The sequence below is a fragment of the Schistocerca cancellata genome, chromosome 6 (assembly GCF_023864275.1).
Source record: "Schistocerca cancellata isolate TAMUIC-IGC-003103 chromosome 6, iqSchCanc2.1, whole genome shotgun sequence".
In the NCBI taxonomy this organism is placed as follows: Eukaryota; Metazoa; Arthropoda; class Insecta; order Orthoptera; family Acrididae; genus Schistocerca; species Schistocerca cancellata.
Window position 1 is genome coordinate 112,988,653 of NC_064631.1, and position 19,515 is coordinate 113,008,167.

The 19,515-nt window shown below is 40.8% G+C and overlaps 1 protein-coding gene across 3 annotated transcripts in view; it reads left to right on the forward strand.

Moving 5' to 3' along the window:
• The window catches only part of LOC126088551 (WD repeat-containing protein 89), a 235,217-nt gene that overhangs the window by 34,521 nt on the left and 181,181 nt on the right, over positions 1-19,515 (forward strand). For all 3 annotated transcript variants that reach the window (XM_049906731.1, XM_049906732.1, XM_049906730.1), the window contains one exon: positions 18,855-18,971. In XM_049906731.1, the coding sequence (XP_049762688.1) occupies positions 18,855-18,971 (117 nt within the window). The remainder of the gene's footprint in view (positions 1-18,854; positions 18,972-19,515) is intronic.

Here is a 19,515-nt window from a genome sequence, read left to right on the forward strand (position 1 = left end):
GAGCAACCACAACTCATATCCAAAGGTATGTGCTCTGATCAAGGAGAAATGTTGGTGAGTGAAAACCTTAAGTGCCAATTTTTGCTTGCTTTCAGATCCAGAGTGGAGAAAAGACAAGAAGTGACCTATGGTAAAACACCGTACCAATACTGGGAATCATCCACCAATTAGCCGGCTCGTGTATAGAATGTTGTTAGCTGAATGATGGATAGTCCAGGAGGAAGTAAATAAGATGCTGAAAGATGATATCATTGACCTACAGAGAGTCCTGTCCCTCTCCTGTAATCCTTGTGAACACGAAGGGTGGCGCAATGTGTTTCTGCCTTGACTATTGAAAACTGAAAATGATCATGATGAAAAATGTGTATTCATTGCCATGCATCAGTGAGGCCGTAGACAGCTGGAAAGCAGCAAAATATTTCTCAGCTACAGAGATGTAGAGAGGCTACTAGTAAATCCAAAATGACAACGCTCACATGGGAAATACTGCCTTCGTAACTCCTGACGGTCTCTATGAGTTTGAAATTGTGCCTTATGGACCATTTAATGCACCAGTCAGCCTCAAACATATGATGGACAACCTGCTTCAACACCTAAAGCGGACGATGTGTATTTGCTATCTGGATAACATTGTCTTCTTTTTTTTCCCAAACACATTTGAAGAATGTCTAAACTCTTTGACAACCATGTTGAAGTGTATTCAGAATACAAGCACCCACCTGAATCTAAAAAAAAAAAATGTTTCTTCACAACCCAAGAAGTAAAAGCCTTGGGGCATCTAATGAATGGTGATGGGTCTGTCTTGAGCACATGTTTAATGTGAGAAGTTTTCTCAGAATGTGTTTGTAGTATCAGTGATGCTTAAAGGACTTCCATACCAATGCACATCCCTTGCAAGAATTGCTGCAGGGAGACACCAAATATTCCTGGAATGAGGTGCAAGATAGATCTTTCCTTGTCCGTAAGAAGGCGGTAACATCTTCTCCAGTCCTAGAATCATATGATGAGAATTTTGATATACAAATTCACTCTGATGCTAGTGATTATGAGGTAGCGACAGTTCTAGTGCAAATTCAGGGAAGTGCTTAATAGATGATAGCCTTGTACTTCCAGAGTACTCTGCTATTTCAAGAGAAACTACTGTACAATAAAGAAAGAGTGCCTTGCATTTACTTGGGCCATCAAAAATTTCTGGCCATATTTATTTGGCAAACCATTCACTGATGCAATGGATCACCTTTCTCTCTGTTGGCTGACTAACCTGAAGGATATGTCGGGTCAGCTGGTAAGATAGGCACAGAGACTTCAGGAGTAGAACATCACAGTGGTGTACAGAAGTGCTCATAAACACAAGGATATCTTGGCCTTTCAAGGAATCCTTCAGCAAAACATCAGTGAGGATGAAATCTCAGTCATTGCCACACTAAATGTCATCACTGCTGAACACAGGGAATAGCTGCTGAAAAGCATAAAGCCCTGAAGAAGAAGGAACTGACCAGCAGAGAATTCCAATTAAATACTGGAGCATTGTATAAGAGGAACTATGATCTGATGGTGTGGAAATGGTTGCTCATCATCCTAGCTCATTTAGAGCCAGCTGTCCTGAGATATTTCCACAAAACTCCAACGTCCAGTCACCTGTGTTTCGTGAACACTCTAGACAGAATCAGATGTAGTTACCGTCCAACTCTGGCTGTCTCTCTGTTGATCCATTAGGCACAATAGCAAGGAATTTCAACAATGGAAGCATGTGCCGTAATTACCTTGGGGCATCTTGTACTAATCCACGTGCTGCAGCGTCACTCCACTGAACTGGAATCAATCTCTTGGACAGATTCCCAAAATTGACAAACAAGAATAACTGGATAATAGTCCACACTGACTACCTGTTGTCACCAAAACTGTGCTAACTGCTGAAGCCCTTGCAATGTTATGTGTAGAAAACATAATGTTGAAGTGTGGAGCACTTTATGTGATGCTCTCTGAACTTGTAAAAGCTTTCCAATTGAGACCAGTATAAGAGGTAATTTCATGTTATGATATCACCCACAGATTGACAACTGCCTACCATCCACACGTGAATGGCCTCAATTCACTTAAATAAGACATTGGCAAATGTGCTCATGGCATACATTGATGATGTACAGAGAGATTAGGATACTGCCCAGGTGATATCTGAATACAACACAGCGATGCAAGGCATTAGACACTGTTCATTCTAACACAGTTGTAAGGGTGGAACGACAAAGTATATGCTGTTTCCATTTCAACCAGCTGATACTCAGAATGGCCATGTGAAACATGGATTATTTGTGCAGAAAGTGGGACTGTTGGAAAAACTTCTGAAGTGCTATTTTGGGCCGTATTGTATCCTTCATTGCTTTTTACATGACACGCACAAATTCTAAGATCTTACCTTTCATCAAGAAGACAAAATCACGGAATCATCACCAATGTCCTCTAAATGAGTCTTACTAAAGTCGAAAGGTACACATTGATGATGGGAAGATCAAGGAAGCTGAAGACCTAGTTGACGATCACAAAGCTGTGATTAAAAGTGCTACTTAGAATGCTCATCATAGTGAAAAGTATGTGACAAGATTACCAGAGTGTGAGGATCCTCCAGTGCCACCTTACAGAGGAGCAGTTACTAGGTCTAGATCCATGATGGTTGTAGTCAGCTCCAGTGAGAACTCCTGAAACGCTAGCTGTTGTGGTGCAAGTCACAAATTCAAACCTGACCACCATCATTTGTGTGTTATGTTGCATTTATCAGTTCTGGAAGATTCTTTAAATATGTTACATTTGTAATATCTGTATATTCTGGAATATTCAGTATATGTATAAATACCAGCATTCTGGAACATTCGAAGTTTGTGTATGTAGCGGCAATATACATCCAGGAGGTCAGTTCTGTTCTGGCTGTCCATTGGTGTTCATAATAAATGTTGTTTCAGCAGTAAGTGTTGTATTATATTGACAGCCATGCTCCTGGATTTGGACCTGATTTTGGTTGTCTCATGACAATATGATGAGTCGGGACCTGTGATTTTTTGGAGGCTTGCGTTTGAGATATTTATCTGTTTTGCTTTTTTGTGTAATTTCTTGCAATCCTCTTCATTTTCTAATTCAGTAATGATGACACTGTTAACAGCTTTGATTGATTTAATTCTGGTTTTGTCTTCCCTAGGGTCTATAGCGTCTGTTAAATTTTTCTTCTCTGGTGTCTTTATTGTCCACTGATATTATGAATACAGTGTTTGTTTGTTTATAATGTGAGCAAGTGGTGGATCTGAACAGCTGCTGTTGACATCTACATTCGTGATGTGACTGTGGCTGCAGAAGTGGACACCACGTTGCTCATTTCCTACTTTAAATTGTAGTTTTCCTGTTGTAATGGTTCAGCATGTGTTGTTAACACCTGAGAGCCAGTTTTAGAAAGGTTATCACGCAAGTTTGCATTCTCTGTCCACAGCTCTTCAAGCCTGCCCATAAGTTTGGCTTGAAATAAAGTCCATTTAACAGTTTGCATTAAGCTCAGTGATTGACTTCTTTGAAAGTAGATTCAGTGGCATTTTTTTGTGTAAAATGTCTCTGATGCCATCTAGAAACTCTTCAGGAGTACTAGAACAACCTTCAGAGCATGAGTAGTTATTGTCCTTTGCCTCATCCTGCCATCGAGTTCCTTGCCCTGGTCACTGTCACATTGCATTGTACCTATAATATGTGCGGCACTATCCTGCTGCAAATGCTGCTGTTCCTGAGCAAGTAGCATTGCAAGCACCTTCATCTGACTTGTCAAAAGCTGGCTGTAGTGTGCGCAGCCAGTACCAAACTTGACAAATGTCACAGAAGCATGCCACATTATCAATGATAGCTGCCATGCCACATGTGGTATTGGACAATGACCTCCCGTACTGCTGACGAACTTACTTCATGGGTGGCAAGAATATGGTCACTGTTGATTGTGTGTTCTTGTATTGTTACATACCAAACCTCTGTTGCACATGCACAGAGTTCACAACAGCACATCAATCAGTTTGGCAATCATGAGCTTGTGAAATACCTCAAAAAAACGCTTATCTGTTGACGCACAATCTCTCAGGTTTTTCTCAGCATGATTGGTTAATGGCATACTTCCAGTTGTTTAGCTGTGTCGTCGTTTCCATTTTATGCACATTTCAATGACTGACCCAGTCGTCTTCTTCAGGTGCTGTGAGTTGCGCTGATATGTGTACTCACTGCCTGGACTCACTGCCGAGACTGTGAATGTTGTTTTTTGCAGCTACGAATTATTAAATAGATAATTCAGTAAGGTTGACACCTGTCCCCACCCATCCTTAACCTTTATTAATTGTATGCTTTCAGGTGTACTGCCAAGTTGTTGACTCCATTATTCTACACAAATTTCAATAAATGTTCCAGGTTTCTTCTTCAGGTGTTGTGAGTGACGTTACGTATATTCACCGACTGGACTCCAGCCAGACTGTGAAGTGTGTATTCTTTGATGCTCATCCCAAAGATTTAGTGTTTGTACTTTATTGTTTTCATCACATTTCATTTCTTGATTATGCATGAGGTAGAGCTCAGAAACAGTTGATTTGTATGATTGTTTTAGTTAGGTGTATCAATGACGTTCTTTGCACCACTGATCGACAGATCACATAGTCTGTGGCACATAAATTGTGCCACATTCCCATGGAATGCAGTACACACTCAGCTTTTGGAGACCTAGGTCATCTTTAACTTTTTTAACTTTGTGGATTAAAGCAAAATACACTCCTGGAAATGGAAAAAAGAACACATTGACACCGGTATGTCAGACCCACCATACTTGCTCCGGACACTGCGAGAGGGCTGTACAAGCAATGATCACACGCACGTCACAGCGGACACACCAGGAACCGCGGTGTTGGCCGTCAAATGGCGCTAGCTGCGCAGCATTTGTGCACCGCCGCCGTCAGTGTCAGCCAGTTTGCCGTGGCATACGGAGCTCCATCGCAGTCTTTAACACTGGTAGCATGCCGCGACAGCGTGGACGTGAACCGTATGTGCAGTTGACGGACTTTGAGGGAGGGCGTATAGTGGGCATGCGGGAGGCCGGGTGGACGTACCGCCGAATTGCTCAACACGTGGGGCGTGAGGTCTCCACAGTACATCGATGTTGTCGCCAGTGGTCGGCGGAAGGTGCCCGTCGACCTGGGACCGGACCGCAGCCACGCACGGATGCACGCCAAGACCGTAGGATCCTACGCAGTGCCGTAGGGGACCGCACCGCCACTTCCCAGCAAATTAGGGACACTGTTGCTCCTGGGGTATCGGCGAGGACCATTCACAACCGTCTCCATGAAGCTGGGCTACGGTCCCGCACACTGTTAGGCCGTCTTCCGCTCATGCCCCAACATCGTGCAGCCCGCCTCCAGTGGTGTCGCGACAGGCGTGAATGGAGGGACGAATGGAGACGTGTCGTCTTCAGCGATGAGAGTCACTTCTGCCTTGGTGCCAATGATGGTCGTATGCGTGTTTGGCGCCGTGCAGGTGAGCGCCACAATCAGGACTGCATACGACCGAGGCACACAGGACCAACACCCGGCATCATGGTGTGGGGAGCGATCTCCTACACTGGCCGTACACCACAGGTGATCGTCGAGGGGACACTGAATAGTGCACGGTACATCCAAACCGTCATCGAACCCATCGTTCTACCATTCCTAGACCGGCAAGGGAACTTGCTGTTCCAACAGGACAATGCACGTCCGCATGTATCCCGTGCCACCCAACGTGCTCTAGAAGGTGTAAGTCAACTACCCTGGCCAGCAAGATCTCCGGATCTGTCTCCCATTGAGCATGTTTGGGACTGGATGAAGCGTCGTCTCACGCGGTCTGCACGTCCAGCACGAACGCTGGTCCAACTGAGGCGCCAGGTGGAAATGGCATGGCAAGCCGTTCCACAGGACTACATCCAGCATCTCTAGGATCGTCTCCATGGGAGAATAGCAGCCTGCATTGCTGCGAAAGGTGGATATACACTGTACTAGTGCCGACATTGTGCATGCTCTGTTGCCTGTGTCTATGTGCCTGTGGTTCTGTCAGTGTGATCATGTGATGTATCTGACCCCAGGAATGTGTCAATAAAGTTTCCCCTTCCTGGGACAATGAATTCACGGTGTTCTTATTTCAATTTCCAGGAGTGTACATTGCATACCATGTTTAGGTGAGAATTTAGCAATATGTATGGAGATTGGGCCTGCTCAAGGCAGATAAATATTTGTGATTTTCTTTACCTTTCTCAGTCTCAGCCTCTTCCTTAGGCATTTTTGATGTTGACTGAAATGTCTGCTCAGTTTGTCAGTCTGAGTACATATTCCTTCAGAATGCTATTTATAGGCATAATTCTTAAGTGAAGGTATCCTTGTGTCACAACATCCAATCTTTAAGGACAAGAGTCTTTACCACGGAATTTTTTGTGATGGATGGTGATGACTTTGAGGTGTGGAGTTAAGATGTTAGTGTGGGGTTTGTATACACACTGTGATCCAGGAATCTGTCTGTTGTTCTCTTTATTAACTCAGAAAGCCAAGACAAGATGTTGGGGCCAAATAATAGCTAATCTCACACCGCACTACATACAATGTAGAGCCTAGGTAAAGGGTTAAATTTTACATGTACTCCAAAGATGCTACTTATAGCTCTGTGGAACAGGTTGCTAGTTTGTTTGCACTGGAAACAATTGAAGAGACTCACCATGAGGCCTGTAGAATGCTTATCAGTAATTAGATCAAACATTTCCTTTAAAGCATGAGTAGCACTGAGAAATCTGCAGGAAGATAAAGAAACTGTAATTCTAGAATGAGATTTTCACTCTGCAGTGGAGTGAGCACTGATATGAAACTTCCTGGCAAATTAAAGCTGTACGGTCACTGTTGATTGTGTGTTCTTGTATTGTTACATACCAAACCTCTGTTGCACATGCACAGAGTTCACAACAGCACATCAATCAGTTTGGCAATCATGAGCTTGTGAAATACCTCAAAAAAACGCTTATCTGTTGACACACAATCTCTCAGGTTTTTCTCAGCATGTACACCAGACCGAGACTCAAACTCTGGACCTTTGCCTTTCGCAGGCAAGCACTCTACCATCTGAGCTACCCAAGCAAGACTCATGGCCCTTCCTCACAGCTTCAATTCTGCCAGTACCTTGTCTCCTACCTCCAAACTTCACAGAAGCACTTTTGCAAACCTTGCAGAATTAGCACTCCTGGAAGAAAGGATATTGTGGAGACATGTCTGAGCCACAGCCTGTGGGATGTTTCCAGAAGGAGATTTTCACCCTGCAGAGGAGTGTGTGCTGATATGAAACTTCCTGGCAGATTAAAACTTTGTACCGGACCGAGACTCAAATTTGGGACCTTTGCCTTTTGCGGGTAAGTGCTCTATCATTTGAGCTACCCAAACATGACTCACAACCCATCCTCACAGCTTCAGTTCTGCCAGTACCTCATCTCCTACCTTCCAAACATCCCCCAGGCTGTTGCTAAGCTATGTTTCACCAATATCCTTTCCTCCAGGAGTGCTAATTCTGCAAGGTTTGCAGAAGAGATTCTGTAAAGTTTGGAAGGTAGGAGATCAGGTATTGGTGGAATTGGAGCTGTGAGGATGGGTCGTGAGTCGTACTTGGGTAGTTCAGATGATAGAACACTTTCCCGTGAAAGGCAAAGGTCCCGAGTTCGAGTCTTGATCCGGCACACAGTTATAGTCTGCCAGGAAGTTTCAAATGTAATACTGACAGCCAATGATGGCAGTGCTATGGACTGAATGTCATGTGGACTACGAGATGATTTTTGATCCTACGAATAAAATTGAAAAGTAGATGACTCTTTTCAGTGCATCATGTTTGCCATGAAATGTAGTTAAATGTCGTGGAACATGAGCAGCTGTGATACCACAAATATAAGGGCTTCCTGAGCCATACAAGGAAGGCATACCTCTAAGGCCCATAGTTATTAATATACTAGCTGGCAAAACACATGACACATGTTGTTGCGGTCTTCAGTCCAGAGACTGGTTTGATGCAGCTCTCCATGCTACTCTATCCTATGCAAGCTTCTTCATCTCCGAGTAACTGCTGCAACCTACATCCTTCTGAATCTGCTTAGTGTGTTCACCTCGTGGTCTCCCTCTATGATTTTTGCACTCTACTCTTCCCTCCAATACTAAATTGGTGATTCCTTGGTGCCTCAGAACATGTCCTACCAACTAATCCCTTCTTCTGGTCAAGTTGTGCTACAAATTCCTCTTCTCCCTAATTCTATTCAGTACTTCCCCATTAGTTAAGTGATCTACCTATTTAATTTTCAGCATTCTTCTGTAGAACCACATTCTGAAAGCTTCTATTGCCTTCCTGTCTAAACTATTTATCGCCCATTTTCACTTCCATACATGGCAGCATTACATACAAATACTGTCAGAGAAGACTTCCTTATATTGAAATCTATAGTCAATGGTAACAAATTTCTTGTCTTCAGAAACGCTTTCCTTGTCATAGTCAATCTACAATTTATATCCTCTCTACTTTGACCATTATTAGTTATTTTGCTCCCCAAATAGAAAAACTCATCTACTACTTTATGTGTCTCATTTTGCTTAGGACGGGTTTCCCATCTGAGCTGTTGATATTCATACAGGTGGTTCTCTTTTCTCCAACGGTCTTTTTAATTTTTCTGTAGGCAGTATTCTATCTTACCCCTAGTGATACATGCTTCTACATCCTTATATTTGTCCTCAAGCCATCCTTGGTTAGCCATTTTGCCCTTTCTGTTGATCTAATATTTGAGACATTTTGTATTCCTTTATGCCTGTTTCACTTACTGCATTTTTGTATTTTCTGCTTTCATCTATTAAATTCAATATCTCTTCTGTTACCCAAGGATTTCTACTAGCCCTCGTCTTTTTACCTACTTGATCCTCTGCTGCCTTCACTATTTCATCACTCAGAGCTACCCATTCTTTTTCCATTGTATCTCTTTCCCCTGTACTTGTTAACATTCCCTAATGTTCTGTCTGAAGCTCCCTACAACCTCTGGTTCTTTCAGTTTACCTGTGTCCCATCTCCTTAAATTCCTACTTTTATGCAGTTTCTTCAGTTGTAATCTACAGTTCATAACCAATAAATAGTGAGCAAAGTCCACACAATTTAAAACTTCTTCCATTATATAATCTATCTAAAATCTTCCAGTGTCTCCGGGCCTCTTCCACATATATGACATTCTTTCATGATTCTTAAACCAAGAGGCGTTATGATTACGTTATGATCGGTGCAAAATTCTACCAGTCGACTTCCTCTTTCATTCCTTACCCCCAGTCCATATTTACCTATTACTTTTCCTTCTCTTCCTTTTCATACTATCGAATTCCAGTCACTCCCCCATGACTACTGAATTTTCATCTCCCTTAACTATCTGAATAATTTCTTTTATCGCATCATAAATTTCTTCAATCTCTTCATCATCTGTGGAGTTAGTTGGCTTATTAACTTGTACCACTGTAGCAGGCATGGGCTTCGTGTCTATCTTGGCTATGATAATGCTTTCCCTCTGCTGTTCTTAGTAGCTTATCTGCACTCCTATTTTTTTATTCATTATTAAACCTACTACTGCATTATTGGTATTTGAGTTTGTATTTATAATCCTGTATTCACCTGACCAGAAGTCTCATTCCTCCTGCCACCGAACATCACTAATTCCCACTATATCTAACTTTAATCTACCCATTTCCGTTTTAAATTTTCTACTCTACCTGCCCGATTAAGGGATCTGACATTCCACACCCTGTTCTGTAGGATGCTAGTTTTCCTTCTCCTGATAACGACACAAATAATGTAACACATATTCTCAGTGAATATATGGGGAAGAGTAAACAACATGTTCGCACATTCTGCTCATTTTGAACATTGCCTCAATCAATTACGACTCTGAGATATGGACATTATGGCCAGTTTCGTGTGGTCTCCCTGTTTATTAGAGTTACTTAAAATGAGACACTTAAAGTAGTAGATGAGTTTTGCTATTTGGGGAGCAAAATAACTGATGGTGGTCAAAGTAGAGAGGATATAAAGTGTAGAGTGACTATGGCAAGGAAAGTGTTTCTGAGAAGAAGAATCAGAGTTTTCAATCATAATCCTTTGAATTGAGTACCAGAGCTCCAAGCACTAATAGAAAGCACTGATGCTCAAATCATTATAGGCACTGAAAGCTAGCTAGAGATAAGTTCTGCTCAACTTTTTGAGAAGAACCTAACGGTGTTCAGAAAGGATCTTGTAGTGAAATTTAAGCAGATAGTTCCTGTGAGTTAGTATGCGTAGTCATTATTGGCAACCGGAATAAAATAATAATGGGATCCTTTTTCTGATCTCCCAATTCAGATGATACAATTGCTGAAAGGGTCAAAGAAAACTTGAGTTTGACTTCAAACATGTACCTGACTCATTGTATTATAGTTGGTGGTGACTTTCACTTATCCTCAATATGTTGGCAATATACATGTTTAAATCTGTAGGTATGTCTAAAACATCATCCAAAATTGTGCTAAATGCATTCTCTGAAAATTATTCCAAGCAGTTAGTTCATGAGCCCACATGAATAGTAAATGGTTGTGAAAACACACTTGATCTCCAAGCAACAAATAATCCCGAGCTAATAACAAGCATAAAAATGCATACAGGGATTAGTGAACACAGGGTTGTTGTAGCGAGATTGAATATTGTAACCCCCAAATCCTCCAAAAATAACGAAAAATATGCCTATTCAAAAAAGCTAACACCAATTCACTTGACGCCTCCCTGAGAGACAATCGTCAACCTTTCCAAATTAATAATGTAAGTGTAGATCAGATGTGGCTTGAATTCAAAGAAATAGTATCGGCAGCAACTGAGAGATTTATACCAAATAATTTAACGAATGAAGGAGCTGATCCTCTTTGGTATACAAAACGGGCCCGAACACTGTTGCAGAAACAATGGAAAGGACATGCCAAATTTAAACAGACGCAAAATCTCCTAGATTGGCAATCTTTTACAGAAGCTCGAAATCAAATGTGGACTTTCGAGATACTTATAATAGTTTCCACAATGAAACTTTGTCTTGAAACCTGTCAGAAAATTCAGAGAGATTGTGGTTGTACGTGAAGTATGCTAGTGGCAAGACCAATAAGAGCCTTCTCTGCATGATAACAATGGAAATACTATAGACAACTGCACTGCCAAAGCAGAGTTACTTAACACAGCCTTCCAAAATTACTTCACCCAAGAAGGTGGAGTAAACATTCCAGAATTCAAATCAAGAACAGCTGCCAACATGAGTAACATAAAAGTTGATATCCTCGGAGTAGTGAAGCAACTTAAATCACTTAATAAAAGAAAGGCTTCTGGTCCAGACTGAGTACCAGTTAGGTTCCTTTCAGAGTATGCTGATATAGTAGGTCCATGCTTAACAGTTATATACAACCGTTCACTCAACAAAAGATCCATACCCAAAGACTGGAAAATTGCACAAGTCACACCAACATTCAAGAAGGGTAGTAGGAGTAATTCACTATAGGCCCATATCATTAATGTCGATATGCATAAGGATTTTGGAACATATGTTGCATTTGAACATTATGAGTTACCTCGAAGAGAACAGTCTATTGACACAGTCAACACGGATTTAGAAAACATCGTTCTTGTGAAACACAACTAGCTCTTTGCTCACACGAAGTGCTGAGTGCTATTGACAAGGGATTTCAGATAGATTCCATATTTCTAGATTTCCAGAAGGCTTTTGACAGTACCACACAAACGGCTTGTAGTGAAATTGTGTGCTTATGGAATAACGTCTCAGTCATGTGACTGGATTTATGATTTCCTGTCTGAGAGGTCACCATTCATAGTAATTGACGAAAAGTCATGTAGTAAAACATAAGTGATTTCTGGTGTTCCCCAAGGTCATGGGACCTCTGCTGTTCCTAATCTATATAAATGATTTAGGAGACAATCTGAGCAGCTGTCTTGGGTTATTTGCAGATTATGCTGTCATTCATCAACTAGTTGATGGCCCAAGTAAATGCAAGGCACTCTTTCTTTATTGTACAGTAGTTTCTCTTGAAATAGCAGAGTACTCTGGAAGTACAAGGCTATCATCTATTAAGCACTTCCCTGAATTTGCACTAGAACTGTCGCTACCTCATAATCACTAGCATCAGAGTGAATTTGTATATCAAAATTCTCATCATATGATTCTAGGACTGGAGAAGATGTTACCGCCTTCTTACGGACAAGGAAAGATCTATCTTGCACTTCATTCCAGGAATATTTGGTGTCTCCCTGCAGCAATTCTTGCAAGGGATGTGCATTGGTATGGAAGTCCTTTAAGCATCACTGATACTACAAGCATATTCTGAGAAAACTTCTCACATTAAACATGTGCTCAGGACAGACCCATCACCATTCATTAGATGCCCCAAGGCTTTTACTTCTTGGGTTGTGAAGAAACATTTTTTTTTAGATTCAGGTGGGTGCTTGTATTCTGAATACACTTCAACATGGTTGTCAAAGAGTTTAGACATTCATCAAATGTGTTTGGGAAAAAAAAGAAGACAATGTTATCCAGATAGCAAATACACATCGTCCGCTTTAGGTGTTGAAGCAGGTTGTCCATCATATGTTTGAGGCTGACTGGTGCATTAAATGGTCCATAAGGCACAATTTCAAACTCATAGAGACCGTCAGGAGTTACGAAGGCAGTATTTCCCATGTGAGCGTTGTCATTCTGGATTTACCAGTAGCCTCTCTACATCTCTGTAGCTGAGAAATATTTTGCTGCTTTCCAGCTGTCTACGGCCTCACTGATGCATGTTTTCAATAGTCAAGGCAGAAACACATTGCGCCACCCTTCGTGTTCACAAGGATTACAGGAGAGGGACAGGACTCTCTGTAGGTCAATGATATCATCTTTCAGCATCTTATTTACTTCCTCCTGGACTATCCATCATTCAGCCAACAACATTCTATACACGAGGCGGCTAATTGGTGGATGATTCCCAGTATTGGTACGGTGTTTTACCATAGGCCACTTCTTGTCTTTTCTCCACTCTGGATCTGAAAGCAAGCAAAAATTGGCACTTAAGGTTTTCACTCACCAACATTTCTCCTTGATCAGAGCACATACCTTTGGATATGAGTTGTGGTTGCTCGAGGCAATTAGAAATCCAAAGTTCTCCTTAACCACCTACAACACTTATGATAATCACTGGCATGTAGATTTCTTTCGTGAGCCTGAGTAGCTTTTTGTAAGCTTCACAGTTTAACAGATCATCTCAAATCATGAGTGGAACACATCTCGTTGACGGTTACAAGATATCAATGTCTTTAATGGCAAAGAACAGCCCAGACAGAACTTTGTTATTTGTGCTATGTCAATCTGGTGCTCCCATCTATTTTATGACCGATTGTGATGCCTGCAAGACTTTCCTCCAAGAATAACATCATGACTATATTCTGTTAAAATAAGATATTCAAAGGGCTGTGATCTGTCACTGTTAGTTATTCTTGCAATACATGTTCCCAATGGCTGTATGTCTTTCCCTATTATGATTTTTGTCACAATTGCTTTTGTACCAAGGAACAAGTCTTCTTTAGCTGGCAACAATTAGCATTCCAACCTAGTTGGATCACATGGGGCTGTCATGGAGTATGCCTTCGCATCGGTAGTAGTCACATACCAGATGCTAGGTCTGAGATGCTAGGTATTTATAGCAAATTTGTGCAGCTTTACTATGACTGGGCTTCACCTTGATTACCACGACATGAGATACTTCAGCTCGCCACTGTGATTGACTGTTGTCTTACATCATGCTGCCTCAGAATTTTCCAATACTTGCAGCAGGATTTCACAATCAGATAGCTTTCCTACATTGCTCATCTGTTGTGAAGTCTGCTTGGAGGGGTGTTGCTACAGCACAAAGTTCATATACTAACATGGGAAATCTGAGATGGATTAACAATATGAATTAGGATAAAATGTTCTCAGCACGGGGAGGTGACAAACAGGAGACAAGCACATTGAAAAGTACTGTTGCACATTTATTTTTATTTTTATTTATTTATTATTTTGTGCATATCTGTTGTTCAGTGCCTCTTGTGTGTGGTGAGTAGGATTCTATCCTAATTCACATTGATAAACGAATGTTTTGCAGAAGTCTCTTCAGGGACCTAACATATCTTATACTTACATGCCAATCTATGTACTTCTTAATAGTACTCATTCTTAGTAACAAAAGTGAATTTAACCTCAATAGTAGAAGTAAAAATAGTTTCCAGTAAAACTGTGCATTCTTATCTAGAGTTCTGAATTGAGTTTGTACTCTGATGTAAAGTCATAGAGCAGGTGCCAGTAGATGTCAGGAAATAATTGAAAATCCCTGACTATTCAAAAAGCAATGTAAAAATTACCTTATTAGTCACTTCTTCCACAACAGCAGTTCCTAACCTGTGGGTACTTACCCTCCGATGGGTAAAATGAAATTTTGTGAGGGGTGAAAGCAATAGCATTTGAGCATCTCTGATGGTAAAACTGACACTTAGATGTTACACGTAATTAAATATCTCACAAAAATACATACTTCAAGTCAAAGGTAGTTCTTGCTATGGACCTGAAGTTGTTCTGTTATTCTTTCAGCAACAGATAAACAAGTTGTGAGCCCAACAGTAGCTATGTAATGCCACAACACTGCTGTAGGGCTTCTAGTGAATTGTTGTTATTGTTGTTGTCGTTATTATTATTATTATTATTATTATTATTATTATTATTACTATTAGTATTATTACTGTTAGTGGCAGTGATGAGAGACAAAGTGTGGGTAGCCCAAAGTCTTCCAATTTCAGTCAGTTCAGAAGTAAGGAGTCCAATTATAAAGTGATGTACAAACAATAAGTATAGTACACACATTTTAACTTTGTTGCTTTTAAATGGGAGTGTGGGGTATATATGAAGCAAGTGTTGCTAGGGGGAGGAGTAGTGCAAAGAAAGTATGTTCTGTAATAAGTGTCTAGTCTCAGTATAGACAGCTAGCTTTCCTTTCTGAGGATCTGTAGGAAGCGCTGAGAATTGCGTAATCATTCTATAATAAAAGATTGTTAGAAATAAGCAGCACCAATTGTCTCACTGACTCATTAGCTTGTGATTTAATAAAACACCCACAGAAGCTAAATAATCATTTATCTTTTGTAGTTTCAGAAATAAGTGTTCACAGAAAATTCTTTTTCATTCTAAAGGGGTTTAGTAATGTGTTAATGTTGTTGATATAATCTGTTTGTTTGTGTGTGTGTGGGGGGGGGGGGTGTTACTAGCCAGTGTCTGATTACCCTTAGGGTAATGGTCTCAGAAAGCCTGAGAACCACTGCTGTACAGTTTGTCAGAATATCTGTCAGGGACGTAAATTTCACATAACTGTAGTGTTTGTATTAAACAGAGCTTGACGTAGCCAGTATTAAATAAAAAAAGCAGCTGAGTGGTATAAGAGAAGGAGCATTGGCATTCATCAAACTAGTTGCTTTCCTTCCACTATACATATACAAAGTAATTTCTAGTAATTCCAGTAATTATCCATTTGAGTAGAATATCACTACTCATAATTTAACAATGAAAAGAATCAATTTTTGACAAAATAATGGAATTTGATAGATAAAAAAATCTACTCACCAAGTGGTGGCAGAACACACACATAAAATAAGGTTATAATTAGGCAGGCTTTCGGAGCTAGTGGCTCTTTCTTCAGGTAGAAAGTTTGAAAGGGAAGGAAGAGTTGTGAAGGAAAAGAACTGGCGATGTCTAGGAAAAGGGGTAGCTTTCGGGAAAGTCACCCAGAACCATGGGTCAGGGGAGACTTACCAGATGGGATAAGAAGGAAAGACTGACTAATTGTTGGTAGTTTAATTTTCACCAGACAAGATTTGAAAACCTGAGAACTGAAAGGTGGAAGACAGGGTAATGTCCAAGACAGAGATTACTGTTTAAACATTGTGCACCAGTTAATAAGGGGGGGGGGGGGAAGTGATCATGTGGCATTTTTGGTTTGGAGGCGCCAACTGGTGGGAGTTCGGCTACCGAATGTGGGTCATATTTCAGGTGACTCCACACTGGGTGACTTGTGTGCCGGTGACGATGAGATCGAGTGGAGGAAATCTCCAACCAGCCCGGGAATTGAACCCAGACCCACTGCAAACACTTACCCCTCAGCTAAGCAGACAGACAGTTAATAAGAGTGAAAAGCTAAGTGCATTGTATGTAACAGAGGTAGGAGGGGGGGGGGGGGGGCAGCAAAAAATAGACAAGAAAATGAAAGATTTAGAAAACTAAAACAGAACAAAGAAAGGACTTGTTACTTGAAGAAATGCTTAGAAAGAAGAAATTAATGTAAATTAAGGTCAGGCAGGTGGCAAGAACCAAATACACATTGTAGCGATAGTTCCCACCTGTGGAGTTCTGAGAAGCTGGTGTCTGGGTGAAGAATCCAGATGTCACGTGTGGTGAAACAGGCACCTAGGTCACGATTGTCATGTTGTAGAGTATGCTTTGCAACAGGATATTGGGTGTTGCCAATATACACCCTCTGTCTATGCCCATTCATCCTAACTTATAATTTGGTGGTAGTCATAAATTTTCACCATATGAGATTTGAAAACCTGGAAGCTTAAAGGTGGAAGATAGGGTAATATACAAGACAGAGATTACTGCTTAAACATCATGCACCCACTAGTAACTATGAAAAGCTAAGCACATTGTACATAACAGAGGTGGAAGGGGGGCAGCAGAAAATAGACAAGTAAGAAAATGAAAGATACAGAAAACTAAAATGGAGTGAAGAAAGGAATAGTTACTGTAAAGAATTGCTGAGATGGAAGAAATTAACATAAATTAAGCCCAGGTGGTTGGTGAAAACCAAAGACCTGTTGTAGCAATAGTTCATACCTGCGGAGTTCTGAGAAATCAGTCTTTCCTTCTCATCCCATCTGGTAAGTCTACTCTGACCCCCCTGACCTGTGGTTCTGGGTGACTTTCCCAAAATCTACCCCTTTTCCTAGATCTCTCCAGTCCTCCTCTTGCCTGAAGAAGAAGCCACTGGCTCCAAAAGCTTGCCTAATTATAACTGTCTTTCATGTGTATGTTCTGCCGCCATTTGGTGAGTAGTTTTTTTATCTGTCCAATTACATTACTCATAATCTGATGTTAGGATAACAGAAATAATCTGACAGTTAATGTATACTGAGGTGACTATTGCCATTGGATAGCGATATGCACAGTACAGTTGGCGAAGTATCGATTACACAAGGTTCAACAAGGCAATGCATTAGTGGAGCTGTCATTTGTACGCAGGTGATTCATCTGAAAAGGTGTCCAACAAGACTATGGCCACATGTCAGGAATTAACAGAATTTGAATGTGGAATGGTAGTTGAAGTTAGACGCATGGGACATTCCATTTTTGAAATCATTTGGGAATTCAATAATCCGAGATCCACAATGGCAAGAGCATGCTGAGAATACCAAATTTTAGGTATTACTTCTCACCACGGACAACACAGTGGCTGACAGTCTTCACTTAATGACCAAGAGCAGCGGTATTTTCGTGGAGTTGTCAGTGCTAACAGAGAAGCAACACCGCATTAAATAAATGCAGAAATCAATGTGGGATGTGCAGCAAATATATCTGTTAGGATAGTATGACAAAGTATGGCATTAAGGGGCTATGATAGCAGATGACTGATGCGAATGTCTTTGCTAACTGTACGACATCGCCTGCAGTGCGTCTCTTGGGCTTGTGACCAAATCACTTGGACCCTAGATGACTGCAAAACTGTGGCCTGGTCAGATGAGTCCTGATTTCTGGTGGTAAGATCTGATGGTAGGATTCAGCTGTGGTGCAGACCTCATGAAGCCATGGGCCCAGGTCATCATTAAGGCACTATGCAAGCTGGTAGTGGCTCCATAATGGTGTGGGCTGTGTTTACATGAAAGGACCGGGTCCTCTAGTCCAACTAAACCAATCATTGACTGGAAATGGTTATTTCTGCTACTTGGAGACCATTTGCAGCCATTCATGGACTTCATGGAATTTTTATGGATGACAGTGCCCTATATCACCACACCACAATTGTACATGATTGATTTGAAGAACATTCTGGACAATTCGAGTGAATGATTTGGTGACCCAGATCCCCCAATATGAATTCCACTGAGCATTTATGGGACATGATTGAGAGGCCAGTTTATGTACAAAATTCTGCACTGGAAACACTTTCACAATTATAGACGGCTATACAGGCAGCACGGCTCAGTATTTCTGCAGAGACTTCCAACGACTTCTTGAAACTGTGCCACATTGTGATGTTGCACCATGCCAGACAAAAGGAGGTCTGACACAATGTTAGGAAGCATCCCATGATTTTTGTGTCTTCAGCACGTAATCAGATTTGTTCAAAGTCCCTGGAAAATCACCTACATGATAGGATTTACTGAATGTGATGCATGAATGACTGGATCAATCAAAATGTTATGGGCATATAAAAAAATATCAGACAAATAGCAACTGATAAATTTGTTAAAGTGTCTCAATTTTGTAAATGTGCTCTGTTGCTTATGTTATTTTATTGACTTTGTCTCATCTGGTCATGGTATGTTTCCTAGATAACCATCAAAGCTTATCATTGATTACTTTCCCACTAGCTGTTTCCTTGTACCTACTTTAAATCTGCAGTCCAGTTAACTAAAAATTTCCACATTGCATATAATTAAAAAATGTAATACTCACAATTTTTCAGGTCCGGAAAATCGGTGGCACTCGGTCTCTCAGACTACTCACTAGCATTGTATGATGTCTGTAATCTGCACCGTGTTTGTAGTTTCCCTGCTCATACAAGCACAATTACAGATGTAAAGTAAGTAACCGAATCAAATTTAAGACTTATATTAATGATTCCCTGAAACTCGAAGTTGCTGTTTGTTTGACTAATCAGTCATTTTTGACAAAATATGTTATTTAATATGATAGTGTGGATAGTTAACTTCTAAGGACTCTATGGCAAATGAAATAATTAAAACTGTGCATCATACAACAAATGACTTTTGTGTGTTTCACATTTACATTTTAACTACTTCTTAACAAGGCGAGGCCACGACGTTGAGATCACGACTTTACTTAAAACTTTGTACACCTTTAGTGGACCATTGAAACAACATAATGTGCAAATAATAAGAGAAGTTTTATGCGTTTATTATGTAACTGATGTATCTGTGCGAAGGCGCCAATCATTACAAGTCACTGTGGTCAAGTGGTTAGTGTATGCATGTTGCAAGCAGATTGTGTACGAGGTGACAACTCGAATCCTCCAACCACTTACTTTTTAATCTGTATTTTTTTCATCACTGGTCACATTATTTAATTTGTATGCCATTTGAGAGATAATATAATAAAAAAACAAT